Source organism: Schistocerca serialis, chromosome 1 (genome assembly GCF_023864345.2).
Source record: "Schistocerca serialis cubense isolate TAMUIC-IGC-003099 chromosome 1, iqSchSeri2.2, whole genome shotgun sequence".
NCBI classification, from domain to species: Eukaryota; Metazoa; Arthropoda; class Insecta; order Orthoptera; family Acrididae; genus Schistocerca; species Schistocerca serialis.
This window is the reverse complement of record NC_064638.1, coordinates 1,260,966,729-1,260,988,103: the sequence shown is the minus strand read 5'-3', so window position 1 is coordinate 1,260,988,103 and position 21,375 is coordinate 1,260,966,729. Positions and strand designations below refer to the sequence as shown.

At 41.8% G+C, this 21,375-nt stretch overlaps 1 protein-coding gene across 1 annotated transcript in view; it reads right to left on the bottom strand.

Moving 5' to 3' along the window:
• The window catches only part of LOC126456806 (Down syndrome cell adhesion molecule-like protein Dscam2), a 567,168-nt gene that overhangs the window by 411,155 nt on the left and 134,638 nt on the right, over positions 1 to 21,375 (bottom strand). The window contains 2 exon segments of the mRNA XM_050092599.1: positions 18,688 to 18,766; positions 18,840 to 19,047. Coding sequence (XP_049948556.1) covers positions 18,688 to 18,766; positions 18,840 to 19,047 — 287 coding nt within the window.

Here is a 21,375-nt window from a genome sequence, read left to right as displayed (position 1 = left end):
TCTGTCAGTGTGATCATGTGATGTATCTGACCCCAGGAATGTGTCAATAAAGTTTCCCCTTCCTGGGACAATGAATTCACGGTGTTCTTATTTCAATTTCCAGGAGTGTATTTGTGTACCAAGAAGGATCAGCTCCGTCGTTTGTTAATTTATTTGGTATAAATCTCTCAATTGCTGCCGCGCATAACAGCTGCGTGCAATACACATTGTAGACTTACTTGAAATTGCAATGCAGTTTCGTACACACGTAAATAGAGAAACCACTAATTATGATTTTGTAGCCCAATTCACATAACGTAAATTTTGTATTCTACAAAATACTCTATCCTTTATTTAAGCACGTGTTGAAACCTTTGGCCACGGATCACTGAAAACTATAGTTGCAATGGCCGTTCGAAAGAACATGAAGAGATTAATTGCAGCGGATGATACGGCAGAGCAGGCACGGGCGATTCGACGTCACATATTGTCTGGCGTAGTTGCGGCTTCGTCATAAGCTTTATCTTTGAGTGCACACGTTGGAAAAACGTAGGGTCGTCTCTGGAGGATAGACCGACAAAATTCTGTACGGCGTTCGAAATCACGGTTGTCAAGTGCCTGATATAGTGACAGATGATAGGATGGAAATTCTGCCGATGCAGGATGCGAACGACGTTTGTCTCGCTGATTCCACATTCCTTGGCAACATGTCTCGTATCACTGTGCGGATCTTCAACGTCGTAGCCAGAATAGCTCCTTCGTGTTTTCTGTCAGCTGCCGTCTTCTTTCTTGTCCTCTTTTTTACGTTCTAAACAGCCTGTCCACACTAGTGTCTTAATATGTCGTGCGATTACCTGGTGCGTCGGACATTGCCGATCCGAAAAAATAGCCCTATACCACTGGACTGTTTTTGCGACATTTCTTTTACATTCACCAAATGAAAGTGGTACATCCAACTTCTCTTCATTAGTGTACAGGCAGAAATGAGTCGCCCAGCTGTGCACGGAAGTAAACAGGCAGATGTGTTGAGATTCTGACACAGTGTAGCACGAGAGCTCTGCTTGGCGGTATTTGCACCACTAATGCCGACTTCGGCCACCGTGCTCTCAAATTCTTGGACATTTCTGCTCCAAGGCGGTAAACAGTCCAGAATAGTTTTATTGACGAGTGCTATGGCGTCTCACTAGAGTGAGTAACTTGTTGCTTTCGGAGCGTTGACCGGTCGTGTTCGCCCTCAGCCTGTGTTCCTCCGAGCGTGCCTTGGAGCCTTCATGCTGACGTTGACGACTTTGTGCGGCCCCTGCGGCGCGTCGCACTGTTCACACTGGCGTCTGAGGAGATATGCTATAGTCCGAAAGATCGGGCTAGTGACAGATCGAGGCCATTAGCGCCTTAGGGATTAGCTCTTGGGGACTTCATCCACTGCACCGACAGCGGACCACCGTAGACAATTACTTTGCTGAGAAGCCTTGTAGAACAAACGCTTTCAGTTGCCTGTGTTTCATAGTGACGGACTTCTGTGAATGGCTGACGTTTGTATAGTGGATCTTAAAATTTTCCGGGCGAATGGAATGTTCAAAGAAATTTCGGGCTTGCAGCCGGTCGTCGTTTATCATTGCACGATGTTTCAAAAAAAATAGTTCAAATGGCTCTGAGCACTATGCGACTTAACTTCTGAGGTCATCAGTCGCCTAGGACTTAGAACTAATTTAACCTAACTAACCTGAGGACATCAGACACATCCATGCCCGAGGCAGGATTCGAACCTGCGACCGTAGCGGTCGCTCGGTTCCAGACTGTAGCGCCTAGAGCCGCTCGGCCACTACTGCCGGCTGCACGATATTTCGGCTGGGCAGGTGAACCTGAAGATGACTCGCAAGTGCCCAGTCGAAATATCGTGCAATGAATTGATCGACGACGGGCTGCACTCCCGAAATTCGTTTGAACATAACATTTATGTAACTAGCCAAGCTTTATTTGATTTCGATGTAGTGGCAACGCGGTCTGGCTCTTGCTGTGTTCTGATGATCTTTGCTCCCTTTCCAGAATGTCTATATGTATATGGGTGACTGTGCTTTGCTATCACTATATTTTACTGCCTGTTGACTGGTTTCTTAAGGGTTAACTGTTGTTTCACTTAATATTGTCAAATTTTTATTAATGTACATTCAGAGTTCTGTTGATTGTTTCTACATACACTCAGTGTAATCTTCAGTACCCTGTTTTTATATTTATATTGTTGTGTATCTTCAATTCACCCATGTTTAATGAGAATTGCCTTTTAAACGTTGTTGCTAACGGGTACGGCCAGTTTGCCAGGCAGAGAGCGCGTTCGGTCTTGGTGACTGGGGCTGGCCCCTGATTATAAATGGTTCAAATGCCTCTGACCACTATGGGACTTAACATCTGTGGTCATCAGTCCCCTAGAACTTAGAACTACTTAAACCTAACTAACCTAAGGACATTACACACATCCATCCCCGAGGCAGGATTCGAACCTGCGACTGTAGCGGTTACGCGGTTCCAGACTGAAGCGCGTAGAACCCCTCGGCCACTCCTGATTATAAATCGCATGAGTAAAATACGTTGTTATAAACCCTTTAAGTGCGATGCGGCACGTGATTAATTCCATGTACTTATTGGTAAGCCTCACGGCTACGAATTTGTGCAGATTTTATTGCTTTAGTGCGATACTGGCTTTAGAAAATGAAATAAATCGTTTTCTTGGCTTAACTATTTTGTTGTCTGGCACCTCCATTTCCAGCACCTTGCTGTCAACCTTTCAGTGTGTTGTCTTCTTTTTACTGTTCAGCTCACTTAAACTGCACAGTATCACTGTCGGCATCTATATCGAACCAACGACCTACCGTTTGGAAACTGCAGTTAAGACGAGTATGTCTGCAGTACTCAGTGACTAGATTTGTTCGCCAAGTAGTCACACTACTTTACCTCTCAGCAGTGTAGCGTCTAAGTAGAGGCTGTATAGGACGCCACGTGGTAATACGACCTGTACTGAGATACGCAATTTAGGTACCAAAACTCTCGGTACAACCTTCCAAATCGGATATTAATGATAATATCCGCTTCATACCGTCCTCTGAAACATGGTCCCTGAACTAAATACGTTACTAAAGACTTACGAGTCTTTAATGATACATTGTTCCTAGATGAAAACTAGATCTATCTCTGCCATATTACGTCCATGTAGTAAAGCTACCCTCTCCAGAAAGTGGAACCTCCCTCTTATCTGAATGACTGAGACAAAATACGCTTCATAAGCGTTGTTTTTGTCGTCGTATAATTTACTACTTCCCCTGGACAACCAATGACAAGCCTTAAATTACTTCTAGTATTATGCCCAATTCAGGCTTGAAGAATGACAGACAAACTGTAAACAACGGTATCTTCGTGTTGGCCTGAAGGACTATCTTAAAGATATTACTTGATCTACATATATGCCGGCATTCGTGCAGGGTATTTGATTCATTACATGACTGGACAACAACGTACACACGCGCATACGTACTAAATTATTTACATTTTTAAAATTAGTTCTTCACTTATACTCTTCACTAGCCCGTCTACACATTCTGATCGCAAAAAAAAAAAAACTTTCTATTAGTTACCCCAAAAAGTGAAACGTGAATGAATGTTCCGAAATATGCTATTGTTGTTAGTTTTTATTACTATCTCACAACAATATGTTTAGCTACATCGTTTCTACGTCGTTGTACACAATGTCATATCACAGATAATGACACAGCCTTGTACCATAAAAATATTCATTATACAAGACTGAAAATTTCTAGTTTTACCGAAGTCAACTACAGAAGCTTCTCAAAGTACATCAGACCAAGAATCAATTCCAGAAAGCTGCTCTCCATTGCCAGACTGACAGTTCGCGCAGTAAAGTATTGCCTGGACAGTTTCGGAGAAGATCGAAAGCAAATAGATAAGGAAAAGATCTGGTCGTGGCTGACCTGCGAAAGCTTTAATAAGGAAACTGAAGGAGTGAGTTTTGCTGGACAGAAACCAGCCATCTTAACTAATGCCACCAAATCCAGAATCGAGAAAACTGTAGGAGATCTAAAGCGCAGACGGCGCAAAGAAGCCGAGGAAATACGAACTACATCTAGAGTTGTTGCATAGGAGAGCTCAGACTGATTTCGAACAGAGGTACTACCCTATGACACAGACGATCCACTGGAACTTACGCCAAAATTACCAACTGCCAACGGGAAAGAACAGATGGGGTCACAGGCCAAAGATATTTGTCGAAAGCGAACATGAAAAATTACTATGGTACTTCTCACTTCAAATAGATCGAAAGTTGGTACGCAATACAACAAACATCGTAATTGTAGAGGTAAAGGAAGTGTGGATAATTGATGTTACCCTCCAAGGCGACAGCAGACTCGACGAGAGACAACTCTGGCGTAAACCAGTGTAAGTGATGCCACTGGTTCTCGGCGCGTTGAAAACAGAGCCAAAATATCAAAGTGCCCACATTGATATAATGTGTATGTGCCAACTATAAAAAGCCACATTACAGGGATGTGCAACAATTTTCCACCGACACATCACGCATTCCTATATACAGTGGAAGCTTCTGACTATTGATGAAACACGAAATCCAGCGCAGTGATATGATTTACTGAGTTGACTGTTACGATTAATTAATAATAATGCTAACGTAGTTACAATAATCTTAAGCAGTACTGTTAAATATAATTCATTATCACTGAACCCAATAAAGATCCACTATATGCAGTTCAGAACCTGTAAGAGTTTTTCTTCCAGCATATGTGTAACATATGAAGACGAGCAGATAGGAGAGAGTGACAGTGTTAAATTTCTGCGATTACAAGCCGATACTAAATTCAGTTTGAAAGGGAATACCACAGAATTACGTCTAAACAAGTCTTCATTTTCAGTGCGAATGATATCAGAAACTGATGTGGTTGTTGTTGTGGTCTTCAGTCCAGAGACTGGTTTGATGCAGCTCTCCATGCTACTCTATCCTGTGCAAGCTTCTTCATCTCCCAGTACCTACTGCAACCTTCTGAATCTGCGATAGTGTATTCATCTCTTGGCCTCCCTCTACGATTTTTACCCTCCACGCTGCCCTCCAATGCTAAATTTGTGATCCATTGATGCCTCAGAACATGTCCTACCAACCGATCCCTTCTTCTAGTCAAATTGTGCCACAAACTCCTCTTCTCCCCAATTCTATTCAATACCTCCTCATTAGTTATGTGATCTACCCATCTACTCCTGAGCATTCTTCTGTAGCACCACATTTCGAAAGCTTCTATTCTCTTCTTGCCTCAACTTCTTCCAGTCTAAACTTCTACCAGTTTTTCCATTCGTCTGTAAAGAATTCGCGTTAGCATTTTGCAGCCGTGGCTTATTAAACTGATAGTTCGGTGATTTTCACATCTGTCAACACCTGCTTTCTTTTGGATTGGAAACAGATATTTTCAATAAATTGACAGTAACCATTAAAAACTTGGTTTCACATAAAGCACAGCTTAAATAGAGTTTGAAAGACTTTTTGGTAGTAACGGATATGTTAAGGGGGACTCTTAGACCAGCTTAAGTAAGAATATCTGTTAGATTTCAGTTTTGACAGCACTTGGTCACAGCAGTCAAGATTAGGTATTTTGTGCAAGTTTATTAGAAGTGCATAACTATGGCTTATTGTGACAGTATATTAATTCTGTAAATATTAGCAGTTCCGTTTTACTGTGTTCATACATCTCGACAATCTCCTAATGATCAGAGAAATGATATGTTCCACAGCCATGACAGTCATCTCATTTTTAGGTCAGTGGAACGAAAACTGAATCAAATCTAATCTAATCCTCAACAGCAGCTCATCAATCCACAGCGAAACGGACTCTGCAAGTATTAATTACATACTGTCCAGTCTGGCGGAAACATCCAAAACAATCCCAAGGTCTGAGAAATAATTGACACCAAGATAAAAGGCCGGCATGGAAAAGAAGTGCACGGGAAACATGCGGACGGAGTCAGCTAAGGGAACGTCGATTTACGGGCATCGAACAGCTGACTGGCGCAGGCAGCTTTGCACTCAGAAACTGAAGAACTTTTGATAGCGATTCAAGATGAAGCTATTGTGACGAAGAACTATCGAAAGTGTATCGCGAAAGAACAAGAAATACATGACAGCTGCAGGACTTCTCGGGATCAAAATGAGCCGATATGAACGTTATTGATTGATATAAATTCTTAGCCTACACGGAAAATTTCAAAAAGGTATGATGAGGCCGCCAAAACAAACCATTTGGCTATACATCACTGATACGATCCTTCTGTTGTTGTGGTCTTCAGTCCAAAGACGGGTTTGATGCAGCTCTCCATACTACCGTATCCTACATAAGCCTCTTCATCTCCGATTGACTATTACAAATTACTTCCTCGTGAATTTTCTTACTGCATTTATCCCTCTCTCTCCCTCTACAATCGCCCTCCCCCCCCCTCCCACTTCCCTCCAACATTAAACTGGTCACCCCTTGATGTCACAGAATGTGACCTATCAACCTATCTCTTCTGCTACTCGGCCTGTGCCACAAATTTATTTTCTCCTCAGTTCCGTTCAGTACCTCCTCAATAGCTACGCGCTCTACCGGCCTTATCTTCAGCGTTCTTCTGTAGCACCATATTTCAGAAGCTTCTATTCTCTTTCTGTTTAGAGTGTTTATCGTCCAAGTTTCAATTCTTTAAATGGCTATACTCCATACAAATACTTTCAGAAAAGACTTCCTGCCATTTAAATCTATATTCGATGTTAACAAATTTCTCTTCTTCGGAAACGCTTTTCTTACCATTGCCAGTCTACATTTTATATCATCTCTACTTCGGCCATTATCAGTCATTTTTCTGCCCAAACAGCAGAAATCGTCTGCTACTTTAAATCAAGTCTCATTTTCTAATCTCCTCTTATTGTTGTGAAAAAAGAAAATTTCAGTATTTCCTGGAAAGGCAGAAAGGCTGCATAATAACCAACAAACAGTCGGCTGTAATAAACCTGACATAATAGTGATTAGTAAAGCTGAATACGTTACCTTTCTTTTAGACATCAGCCGGCCGGTACACCCGAGCGGTTGTAGGCGCTTCAGTCTGGAACCGCGCGACCGCTGCCGTTGCAGGTTCGAATCCTGCCTCGGGCATGGATGTGTGTGACGTCCTTAGGTTAGTTAGGTTTAAGTAGTTCTAAGTTCCAGGGGACAAACGTGTGGTTCCTGAAGAGGGGCAGCAGCCTTTTCAGTAGTTGCAGGGGCAACAGTCTGGATGATTGACTGATCTGGCCTAACACTAACCAAAACGGCCTTGCTGTGCTGGTACTGCGAACGGCTGAAAGCAAGGGGAAAAACTACAGCCATAATTTTTCCCGAGGGCATGCAGCTTTACTGTATGGTTAGATGACATGAAAGGGAAGCAGTGGTTGGGAAGGGAGTGAGACAGGGTTGTAGCCTCTCCCCGATGCTATTCAATCTGTATATTGAGCAAGCAATAAAGGAAACAAAAGAAAAGTTCGGAGTAGGTATTAAAATCCATGGAGAAGAAATAAAAACTTTGAGGTTCGCTGATGACTTTGTAATTCTGTCAGAGACAGCAAGGGACTTGGAAGAGCAGTTGAACGGAATGGACAGTGTCTTGAAAGGAGGGTATAAGATGAACATCAACAAAAGCAAAACGAGGATAATGGAATGTAGTCGAATTAAATCGGGTGATGCTGAGGGAATTAGATTAGGAAATGAGACACTTAAAGCAGTAAAGGAGTTTTCTCTATTTGGGGGGCAAAATAACTGATGATGGTCGAAGTGGAGAGGATATAAAATGTAGACTGGCAATGGCCATGAAAGCGTTTCTGAAGAAGAGAAATTTGTTAACATCGAGTATAGATTTAAGTGTCAGTAAGTCGTTTCTGAAAGTATTTGTATGGAGTGTAGCTATGCATGGAAGTGAAACATGGACGATAAATAGTTTAGACAAGAAGAGAATAGAAGCTTTCGAAATGTGGTTCTACAGAAGAATTCTGAAGATTAGATGGGTAGATCATATAACTAATGTGGAGGTGTTGAATAGGATTGGGGAGAAGAGAAGTTTGTGGCACAACTTGACTAGAAGAAGGGATCGGTTGGTAGGACATGTTCTGAGGCATCAAGGGATCACCAATTTAGTAATGGAGGGCAGTGTAGAGGGCAGTGTAGAAGGAGACCAAGAGATGAATACACTAAGCAGATTCAGAAGGATGTAGGTTGCCGTATGTACTGTGAGATGAAGAAGCTTGCACAGGATAGAGTAGCATGGAGAGCTGCATCAAACCAGTCTCAGGGCTGAAGACAACAACAACAACAACAAGAAGTTCCAGTGAATGATGACCTCAGATGTTAAGTCCCATAGTGCTCAGAGCCATTTTTTTAGGCATCACTGTACCAAACACCCATAATTTGCAAACTATGTGATGTGAGAAGATGGTCAGGTACAGGGACCTGCCAGATGAGATAAAAGGGCTGTGCGAACAGAAGTACCCACACATTGTCCCAAAGGGAATACCGAACACCGACGAATTTTGAGCATCCTAGAGGACCTAAAACTGAAACATTCTCTTTGTTGGTAACTGCAGAAGGCAGCTACACTGAACATCATCATCAGTACTTTTGAGGTTAGACGTCTTTGCCTCTTCCGGTATGAAACAATTTATAGCTGATCCCACCATGTTCTTTGTGGGCGTCCTATCCTCTTTCTATCCTTTGGTTTGTTGTCACAAGTGATCCTTGGTACCCCTATCTTATTCATATAATAGATATTAATGTCCTTCCTTTTTATGCTGTTGGAATTTTTCTCCTATTCCTGTAATATGGAGCTACTCTTATCTCACTGTTCTACTTATGATCTTCTAATTTTTGTACGCGTTTCCGGCGCTTCAATTCTCTTTAATTATTTGTTCGTTGGGGTCCATACGCATACTTTTTAAGTATCGCGATGATAGTTGTTCGTTTATATATATATATATATATATATATATATATATATATATATATATATATATATATATATATATGTGTGTGTTGTTTAACATTGAAATTCACTAAAAACATTGTTGCGCACGGTAATTCATTGTTGTGCGCCACTATGGTCTACTGAAAGCCGGATTAACGAGAGTTTAGTGTGGAAGAAAGCTTAAGTTTAGAATAGTTAAGTGTTATACCCTTAAAAGGATCTCTAAACTGCCATTGTATACCGAATTAAGAATTTAGCGACTTTAATGATTAGAAACAGTAGTAAGTATTGTTTATAAGGATCTTTGTTCGTCTATAAAATTGGAAATAATCTGAACTATATAGTAACAGTTATGTTACTGATATTTACACTTTTCACCAATTTAGTTACACTTATGTAATAATTAATTATACTGACTGAATACCATAAACTAAATCCAGACCAGATGTGAGAAAACATAAACCTATACTGAAAAACCTCGGTTTGGACTCGTTACATTGTTGTGTCAAATTGTTGCGTGATCTTCGTACGGTTGGCGAGGGGGAGTGACCTGTCATAGACATTGAGCTTGAGCGCTCTTTCTCGTTGTACGCCGCGCCTTAAGACCGTTTGAACGCACATAAAAAAATTAGAATGTATGTAAAAACACAATATAAAAATATTTTAGTGTTGAACTTCTACGTTTTAAATCATTTTTTCGAAAGAGAAACACTTGATCACTATACGTTTTCCTTCCTCTGAGAGCAATGGAGGAGGGGAAGGAAACAACGGCCCCGCCTCCCTTGCCTCCGGGGATGGGCGCTCTTATTAAGTTTTGTATGTAACCCTCAGAGGGCGCGTCCTACTCGCATTTGTCTTGTTTACTCATATATAATCCATCCAATTACTTGCCATTAGTGGCGTCATGCTTTATAAATAACTACGTCAACAACGTGCATCGCTCTCTCGCAGTTGAAAGATAGTATTGAGCTTTATTAACGAATCATACCCTACTGTGCTGTGTGGAACAAATGTAAATGCAAAAACAGCAAGACTGCGGATGTGGCAAGATTTAGCTAGGACAGATTATACCCGTTACGCCTGGAATATTAATAGATGCAAAAGCAGCGCATCAATTGGTGACCACAAAGCTGGAGAATGAGTAAGCTCCAGCTTCATCATGTCCGCGCTTGTCAATTGGCGAGAGACCGGGTGATCCTACGGCCCAGAACAGCCGCTGTCCGCCACCAAGAGCACGTCACATCGCAACAGCACTATGCGTTTCGAAGAAAATGCTATCGGACGAGATAACAGCCTGTCCAATGTAATGGACACTGGTTATCTTACTCTACACAAACATCAAATGCGACCGCGAGTTGTAGCTAATGTGCTCTACACATACATTGGAACTGCAGACTCTACTTGGTTTTCAAATTGTTATTTTATTGGGCTACCAGTTTCGGTGATACATTATGATGTATGTGTAGAGCACATTAGCTACAACTCGCGGTCGCATTTGATGTTTGTGTAGAGTAAGATAACCAGTGTCCATTACATTGGACAGGCTGTTATCTCCACGGATACTAGTGTTTGAATGCTGGCCTCTATTCTGAATGAACCAAAGGTGGGAACCTTCCTATAAGTCGGTAAGGAGTCTGAAGATGGCGTAATATATCACCGAAACTAGTAGCTCAATAAAATAACAATTTGGAAATTTAGACGGCTAAAATGTGTTTGATTTGACATTCTCTTTAAGAGGAGGCTAAGGACCTTGATATTGAGCATCTGTACAGGCAATTAGTGATGACACATGGCAGAATTGTATTTCATTACAGATTAGAGTGGCTCTATTGCTATGTGCTCACAATAAAATCGCACCCCAACGGTAATACAACAGAGACAAATGATTAAACTTGGCCAGATAAATGCGATGCGCAGTGCCACGGTGGTGCAAGAACTCGGGAAAGTGTTAGAGGAGTTGCACCTACACATATAATGTATACAGGTGCCATGTTCCAGAGAAGGGGCATTACCCCATAAGTTATTTACAGCACAGATCATAAAATCTGACCATCATCCAATGTCCGCCCCCGGTAGCTGAGTGGTCAGCGCGACGGAATGTCGTACCTAACGGCCAGGGTTCGACTCCCGGCTGGGTCGGAGATTTTCTCCGCTAAGATTTGGGTGTTGTGTTGTCCTTATCATTATCATTTCATCCCCATCGACACGCAAGTCGCCGAAGTGGCGTCAACTCGAAAGACTTCACCAGACGAACAGTCCATCCGACGGGACTCCCTAGCCACACGGCATTTCCATTATCATCCAATGACAGTCATTACGGTGCCACATAAAGATGGGACATGACAAAGATATCACAACTCCGTGACGAACATGCCATAACAATGGAAATAACGACTGCCTCAGGAAAATTTTACATAACTAACCAATATTTTCAATACAGTTAGGAGATACAACCACATATAGAAAACTTTAAAACAGTAGCAATACTGGGTCGACGCAACAGGTACATTTACATAATGCACGTAAACACCAAATCAACATTGTGGCATAGCAGAGTAACAGATGAAAATGACTCTGTTTTCAGGGAGCTACATAAGAACTTGGCCTTCAAGTTATGAATAGGCCTGTCAACCGATCTGCTTTCCAAAATCATGCAGGTGGGGCAACGAATTTAGATGTCATGCAGGTGGGGCAACGAATTTAGATGTCACCCTCGACATCTCGAGAGTCAATGACCACTCTGACAACTGGAAGACATGTGATGCATTTACAACAAGTGAATAGAATTTCAGTCACTCCGCAGTTACAAATGCGGATAATGATTTAGATGCTAACATCCACCCCGAGTAAGTACACAATCTACGTAAAGTAAAGTAGTAACTCTTAAAGGCATAATTGAAGACACAAGCACAGCAAGGAAGCGGATTTGATGTTGACGCCAAAAGCGTACGATTTGGTGCGAGCGTTGCAGACGGCATAAGACAAGGCGATCCCATCGTTTGTTAGGAAGATAAAAGGTTATAAAATTCCATGAACCTCGCCTTACACTCCTTAAAGACGCAGGGCAAGGCAGGCGAGGAGATACTACCAAAGATACTTAGGGAAAACAGAACGAGAGCGAAGGCTGAGTTGCTATCGCACAGTCGAGCAACGATATATAGGAAGTCTACACCGAACAGAAGTAGAAAAATGGGAGGCGTACATTAAGGACCAAATGATAACAATGTTTGTTTTCCATACAAACCTGCAACAAACAGGATGCAATGAATCACGCAATGAATATTTTGACCACATCAGATGACAAGTATATTGTAGGCATAATAATTGATGTAGCTGGACATTAGATAATTTGCAGTGGCCTTCCCCAGCTGTCATTTCAACAGTCTGCGAGATTGTTGCGCTGACAGTCATGTATAATTTGAATGTCCTGGAAAGAAAATTGTGAAAGACTTCACTAAAGGTTACCCACAGGGCTCTGTTTGTGGTACAGACTTCTAGAGACAGCATCGCGTACGCAGACGATCTGCTAATTACAGAATCTGCCAACACAAAGGCTAAATTAGAGGACAATAGGGTAGTTCTTGAAAGACTAAGTAACTGGTGTGTATCAAGCGAACTAATCGTAGCAGCACATTATAAATAAAGGGAAATCCCCCAATCAGAATAAATGACCAACTTGTAGAGAAAAGTATATAGATAACATAGAATTAAGATTGACGGAAAACAAAACTTCTATGCACATGTAAAAATAATCTGCCAGAGAGGCATTGAAATGCAAAACAAAAAATGGGAACAATTTGCCAAATAAGTTTTCAGCTACCACTAAGCGAATTATCTGCTTAAGTGTTTCACTTGAAGGTGAATTAATATTTCATTGCAGAAACAGTTAGCCTGGACCAGTCAGCACGGATCAGGTCTCACACGATTCACTACATAAAAAATAATTGTAATTCAGATGTAAATAGAAAATAGCTTTCAAAGAATTTTAGTCAGTTCAATAACGAGTTTGCAATGCGAACCTCACAGAAAGCCCAGAGTCTCTTCTCATGAACAATGAAGCTGGTCGGATATTAATGTGCGCAACATTTGGCTTTGCTACATTTCATGTCTAATACGTTAAACACCAACATGCTAGATTGTTTAAATTCGCAGTCGAAAAGAAATTGACATTACTCGCACAACAATCAAAGCCTTTCCCGTAACTGCCAGATTTTGGTGCACGTTAACACAGCTATCCAGCTTGGTGTTGCAGAGCGGCACTTCGCGTCTGCAAACGACGAAAGGTACGTGAAACATAATATTCTAAAAACGACAGGCCCTCAGAAATCTAAAGTGTCTGGAGCCAAGGCACCCAAGAAAAGTACATTTCTTTTTACTGGAAACAGCAAAGCTCCATTAATGTGGCTTTAATGGTATTGCACTTTCTAATTTGCAACCTTTCATATCAGAGAGAATCATTACGTGTTAGTAGAACTGAGTATTCTGCATTTACAACTGCATTTACCATTGATATTGAGAATAAGTCATCTTAATTATTTCTTGAGCTACACGAACATTGACAATAAAATCATACAGTTCGGATAGTTGTACACATGGGATGGGACGTGTGTGTCAAGGACGAATACTGTCTGGAATAGGCAGCTCACCAGGTCCACGCCATACATGTGCACGTCCATCCTCACATACAGACAGAACCTACACTCATCACTGAATGCAACAGAGCACAATTCATCTCTCCACTCAACACTTTCGTGACACCAGAGGAGCCATAAATTAGAAGAGATTCGATTCCATTTTCATTCCATAGGACCAAAAATGAGACGATTCTTGTGGGTGTGGAACATGCCAGAAAGTATAGCATTAGAAACATGTAAGATGTGATTTTATACTTCCCTGATCATTTTTCAGAAGATTGTCAAAGTATGTGAATACATTAAAGTAACGTGGAAATCCCAATATTTACTGAATTAGCTGTCAGAAGCTGTCAGAATGAAACATGACTATGCACTTGTAAAAAATTTATCACAAGAAAAATACCTAATCTTGACTGTTGTGACCAAGTGCTGTAAAAACTGAAATCCAACAGATATTTTTACTTAAGTTGTTCTAAAAGTCCCTGTTCTATAGAGCAGAAGGAGCTGCCTACAAAAAAGTCTTTCAAACTGTGTTTAAACTGTGCTTCATCGGGAACAAAGTTTTTCATGCTTTCCGGCAATTATTGAAAATATGTGCTCCTGAATATTGGACCCCATTTTAGACTACGGTAAGTGATTTTAGGTCTTTGTGCAATTTGTCTTATTACTAGTGTTGGTTCAATGTAGTGAGCTATTGATTGGTAATAGAGACACATTATTTGCAACAAATTTCGTTAAGGAATAAAAAGACAGGGAAGCAATTGTTAGAATATCCAGTTCCTTGAACAGGTTTCTGCATGATGTTTTTGAATTTACACCACAAATAAGTCTTATTGCAAGCTTTTGTACTCTAAAAACTTTTCTCGGCTTGACGGCAAAATATGATCCCCATACGACATAACAGAATGAAAGTAAGCACAGTATGCTAGCTGTTTTTATATTTTTATCTCCTATATCTGGCATCATTTTCATTGCAAATACAGAGTTGTTTAGACATTTCAGCAATTCTGTATCATGCCCATCCAAACTGAATTTATAATCAAGTTGTAATTTCAGAAATTTAACTCTGTCAACCTCTTCTACATGCATGTCTTCATATATTAAGGACATGCTCTTACAGCTTCTGAACTGCATATGCTGAATCTTATCAAAGTATAACGACAGTGAATTATTTTTAAACTATTTATTCATGTCAGTGAAAATTTGGTTAGCAGCCATTTCTAAACATGTACTTAACTTGATATTTATTACAGTGTTTGTATCATCTGGAAACAAACAAACTTAGCACCTGACGATGTAACACACGAGAGGTCATTAACGTACACAGGAAAAAGCAACTGACCCATGATGGAACATTGAGGAATACCACATTTTAATAATTCCCAATCAGATGAAGTTGCTTACTCTACGGGTATTTTGCAACGACGCTCTTTGAGTCCTAGGTAAGGCTCAAAAAATTTTGCTACACTGACAGTGACACAATGACATTCTAATTTACTTAAGAGAATCCTGAGATTCACACAATCAAGGGCTTTTGACACCTTACAGATAATGCCAGTAGCCTCTAATTTGTTATCTAAAGAAATATCTGTATATATAAGTAACCTTCTCTCCATTCAGACCCTTAAGGAACCCAAACTGTGGCTTTGACAATATATTATTTGCGGTCAGATGAGTACGAAGATGCTTAAGCACGACCTTTTCAAACATTTTTGAAAAAGCCGGCAAAAGTCAAACTGGTCGAAAGTTTGATGGTATCTCTTTATGCTCTTTCTAGTAAAGAGGCTTAACGTCAGCATATTTTGACCAGTCTGGAAATGTTCCGCTGATAAGAGATTAACTACACAAAAATCTTAAGATAGAACTCAAATCACGTGAACATTCTATGATTAACTTCGTTGATATGTTATCATAACCACAATAATACTTTGATTTTAAGGATTTTATTATGGATGCTGCTTCTTTGGGAGAAGTAAGTGTCTTTTCATTTTATTGAAGTTATTTGTAGCGACTGGTCTCAGATATTACATTGCACTGCTTACTGAAGTATAAGAAGTTTGCAATACCACTTGCATTTGTTACCAATCTGTCATTTATTTTTAGAAATATCTGTTCCTCTTCCTTTCTGGCCCCACTTGTTTCTGGCTTCACTGCATCGCATATAGTTTTATTTTGTTACTTGATGTAATGATTTTTCCTCATTATAAAGCTCTTTTTGGACCACTTGCTTCAATATTTTGCAGTATTCTTTGTAAAGCATTACAATGCCAACATCAGATCTGTCACAAGGTACTAGATACAGTTTCTTTTTTGCCTCACATACGTTTTTTCCTTGTTTAATCGATCGTTTATTTTTAGACTTCTGTTTGATTAGAATTATCTTTAGGGGAAAATAATTTTCAAATGAGGAAGCAGCTTCATTAATGAATGATTTGCATTTTTTATTTTGACTCAGAAATATTGTAAACATCTATTCAATTAATGACTTTGAGCAATCTTATAAAATCCTCAATTTTGGCTGATTTATGACCTTCCTGTACTCAGATTTAACAGATTTTACAAGCGCACAAGTTTCAACATTTAACGTAAGAAACTGCATGTTATGATTAGATAGCCTATTTACTATTGGATGTAATATGACTTTTTTCCTAGATTTACCTGCAAAGATATTACCAATAACAGTCTCACAGTATTTGCAAACCTTAGATGCAAAGCTCACAGAAGGAATTAAATTGAATGACAGAGTTACTGACTGCAATAATTGTTCACTGACAGAGCTTTTCAATAAATCAACATTAAAATGACCAGCAAGCACTGTTTCCTTGTTTTTGACTGTGAGATGGGATAACAGAGATCCCAAATTTTTTATGAAGAGGTTAAAGTTTCCTGAAGACCGTCTGTATATCCTTACTCTTACAAAGGAGTTATTATGAAATACTACTTCTATTCCACAAGCTTCTAAGTACTGCTCTGAGCAAAATTTGCTAACCTCAGCATTCTTGAAATTAAAACGGTTTCTGACAAATGTGGACACTCCTCCTTCCTCCATATTTTCTTGCAGAAATAAGGGGCTAACTCAAATTCTATAACGTTTAACATATCTATACCAGTGGTCACACGATGTTCAGAGAGGCAGATTATATCAACTGCTTTGCTCAACTCTACTTGTTCAACACTAACAAGAAACGCATTAAGCTTACCCCCTCAGTTCTCGGATATCCTGATGCAATAACGGTAACTGACTTTGTGCAGTGGCTGAATTACAGCTGAATGCCCTTTTATACTTCTCTTACACGATACTACCGCCATCTGTATATGTGCACATCGATATCCAATGACTTTTGTCACCTCAGTATAGATAGAGCGATGCACTGTGATATACACTCATGCTCATAAATTAAGGATAATGCTGATACATGGTGAAACAACGCTCTAATGGGCAGTTTGCAAGTTTGAATCACCTCGGGGTATGATCACGCGGTGCATTTGACCAGCAGTCGTCGCACGGTGGCGCTGGCAGCAGTCCACATACGCAGAAATGTGTTGGTGCTTGTCAGAGTACGGTGCAGCGAGTAAGTGTGCAGACGTTTTCAGACGTGCTAATGGTGACTGTGTGTTTAAAATGGCTCAAAGAACACATACTGATGACTTTATGAGGGGTCGAATACTAGGGCGACTGGAGGCTGGTCAAACACAGCAGGTCGTAGCATGGGCCCTCCGTGTGCCACAAAGTGTGATCTCATGATTATGGCAACGATTCCAGCACAGCCGGCCTGTGTGGCCGTGCGGTTCTAGGCGCTTCAGTCTGGAACCGCGTGACCGCTACGGTCGCAGGTTCGAATCCTGCCTCGGGCATGGATGTGTGTGATGTCCTTAGGTTAGTTAGGTTTAAGTAGTTCTAAGTTCTAGGGGACTGATGACCACAGACGTTAAGTCCCATAGTGCTCAGAGCCATTTTTGATTCCAGCACAGGAAACGTTTCCAGGCGCTACAGTACGGGTCGTCCACAGTGTACAACACCACAAGAAGACCGATATCTCACCATCAGTGCCCGCAGACGGCCACGGAGTACTGCAGATAGCCTTGCTCGGGACTTAACCACAGCCACATGAACAGTTGTCTCCAGACACAGTCTACAGACGACTGAACAGACATCGTTTATTCGCCCGGAGACCTGCAAGGTGCATTCCACTTCCACTGACCCCTGGTCGCAGGAGAGCCCGTAAAGATTGGTGTCAAGAACACAGTACATGGTCATTGGAACAGTGGTTCCAGGTTATGTTCATGGACGAGTCTGAACAGTGATTCTCGCCGTGTTTTCATCTGGAGTGAACCACGAACCAGATACCATCCCCTTATGCCCTTGAAAGGGGCCTGAATGGAGGTCGTGGTTTGATGGTGTGGGGTGGGATTATGATTTGGTGCACGTACACCCCTGCATGTCTTTGACAGAGAAACTGTAATAGATCAGGTATATCGGGACGTTATTTTGCACCAGTAAGTCCTCCTTTTCAGGGGTGCAGTGGGTCCCACCTTCCTCCTGATGGATGATAGCGCACGGGCCCACCGAGCTGCCATCATGGAGGAGTACCTTGAAACAGAAGATATCAGGCGAATGGAGTGGCCTGCCTATTCCCCAGACCTAAACCCCATCGAGCACGTCTGGTATGCTCTCGCTCGACGTATCACTACAGGCCTTCAAACCCCTACGACACTTCAGGAGCTCCGACAGGCACTGCTGCAAGAATGGGAAGCTATACCCTAGCAGCTGCTCGACCACCTGATCCAGAGTATGCCAACCCCTTGTGCGGCCTGTGTATGTGTCCATGGTGATCATATCCCATATTAATGTCGGGGTACATGCGGAGGGAACAATGACGTTTTGTAGCACACGTGTTTCGGGACGGTTTTCTCAACTTATCACGTATACCGTGGACTTACAGATTTGTGTCGTGGGTGTTCTCTATGTGCTTAAGCAATTAGCGCCAGTTTTGCGTAGTGCCACGTAGTGTGGCACCACATTCTGCAATTATCCTTAACTTACGAGCATGAGTGTAGTACAAATGATAACTCCAGTACCTGATTCACTTTCTATTACCGCGGACAGGACAGTTGGTGACAACCTACAGTTACAAGAAGCTCACAACAGTCAGGCAACAACGACAGAATATCGTGAAGTGTGTGATGCGATCTAACCACACTTTTCGATGCCCTCTCAGCACCAGCCGCTGTCCTGGTGTTAAATACGTACCTGTGACGGTGAGCAGCTGGGCCGGGGTGCTTCTGCGGCGCTCCCCAGAGAGTGCGTGCAGCGTGAGGCAGCTGTAGCGGGAGGAGGCGTCCGCAGCCGTGGCCCGCCTCACCAGCAGATCCCCGGTGCTCGTCACCACGAAGCGGCCGCCTCCTGCAAAAAGCAAAAAAAAAATGTTCAAATGTATGTGAAATCTTATCGGACTTAACTGCTGAAGTCATCAGTCCCTAAGCTTACACACTACTTAACCTAAATTATCCTAAGGACAAACACGCACACCCATGCCCGAGGGAGGACTCGAACCTCCGCCGTGACCAGCCGCACAGTCCATGACTGCAGCGCCTTACACTGCTCGGCTAATCCCGCGCGGCTGCAAAAAGCAACGACGCCCAGCACCGTCAGATAAGAAACGGATGACTGCTGCAGAACATAAGTTCCAAAATAGGAAAAAAATCCTGAAAAATTACTTTAATGTGATGGCAGACGACAATTGACCTACTCTGCAGCTGCGCGAGTGGACCGCAATATCAAACTATGAAGGCTAGTTGGAGGCACATTACTGCCCTCCATTTTGGTCTGATGCAGCAGTAGTGGTTGAATGTCCCAAAAATAGAAAATAGTCTCTGTTGCAAGTGTTTTGCTTATAATTACGGGCTTCATGCGGTTAGCGCATCTTCAAATCATCAGTCGTCATATCAATGGCTTTCAAATATAACTAAAGCGCTCTCCGCTGTTCAAGGTAATCTGAAGATGCGCTAACACGGCGAAACATGTCTTTATTAATAAAACTCTTGCAATAGAGGCTGTTTTTTTATTTTTGGAGCTAGTTGTAGCGACTGAGTTATCATCTCGAAAAGATGAAGTTACATAATGAATGTTTGGTTTTTGTTTGTTTGCAAGTACAAGTCTGCAGTCCTGGTACAGACTGAAAGCCCTTCACCTCAGTACCGTAACACAGCACTGGGGCAGCTTCGACTTCACAAGGGGTAGTCATAATCTTCTAATTGTCACTCTGAAAAAATCAATCTGCGACCATCAAACTGGTGATGGTCTCAGCTTTTCTCATCACATCAGTCCTTAAGCGCGATACGTTTTTCCCAGTGATGGTCGACAATGGGGAGACCTTCGTTGCCGACGTCTGCATTTTGCGTGTTCGCGAAAGCAATATAGAACTGCTATCCAACTGGACTCGTGCACTTCACCCATCAACGCCGGCCGTGGTGGCCGAGCGGTTCTAGGCACTTCAGTCCAGAACCGCGCTACTGCTACGGCCGCAGGTTCGAATCCTGCCTCGGGCATGGATGTGTGTGATGCCCTTAGGTTGGTTGGGTTTAAGTAGTTCTAAGTTCTAGGGGACTGATGACCTCAGATGTTAAGTCGCATAGTGCTTAGAGCCATTTGAACCATTTTGAACCATCCATCAACCTGTAAAACATTGATCTTATATATAAGTCGCCTGTATCTCCAATCTCTCAAAATTTCGGTATTCCTTCCAGAGCCTTGCAAACTGTTTTCTTCAATCTTAGTATGCAGGCTTTGACGTCCAGTATTTGCGATATTGCTGATGTTTTCCGGATATTAGACAATGGTCTAAGGCATAATTCTCCACCTAATATTTCGTCTTCCAATGGTGGACGCAATATCATAGCCCTTAATGACTCAGAAAGGAGTTATAGATTCAGAAAAGTTCAGCAAGATGAACTGTGTACATGTATCCACGCAACCGACACTTCGTGACGTCATCAGACTGCTGCCTAAGATCGCAGAATCGCGCCGACCTATGCTATGGAGCTTTTTGTGTCGAAAGCTGATGACATCCCAAACCGATCCATTCTTGGATACATATAAACAGTACGGTTTTCTGATCATGTTTGTGTCTTTAACTGCTTTCTGAGTCATTAAAGTCTCTGACGATGTCTCCAGCTTTGGAAGACGAAGTATTATGCAGAGAATTGTGCTTTGGCCATGGCCTAAAGCCTATAATACAATATCAGCAGTATCACTATTTACTTCACCCTGTTTTGCCCATTTGAGAAATGCATGTTCGAACAAAAATGCATACGTTGACCAAACCTGTAACTAGTACTGTTGTATTTCACCACTAACTAGGTAACTAGGCAATGCTCTCAGTACGTTGCAAATGTCAGTCGTGATCAAAACAGTGTTCTGTGTCATAACGGAGGTAAGTAAATTCGAATGTGAACAAATCGTTGGTCCTCGTATGGTGGGTGGTTCTGGAACTGAGGTAGCCGATGCGTTTAGTATTTAAAGAGGTACTGTATCGAAGATTTATACCATGTACGGAGAAAGCAGAGAAACGTCATCCGCTAACTCGCAAAGATTACGAAAGTGTGTGTTGAGTGGTCTCTACGACGGTCGTTCAAGAGGATTGCGACTGAAAAATAAGAGGGCAGCAGCTGCAAAAGTCTCTGCAGAATTGAATGTGGCACTCGCGAATCCTGTTAGCGTCAAAACAGCACG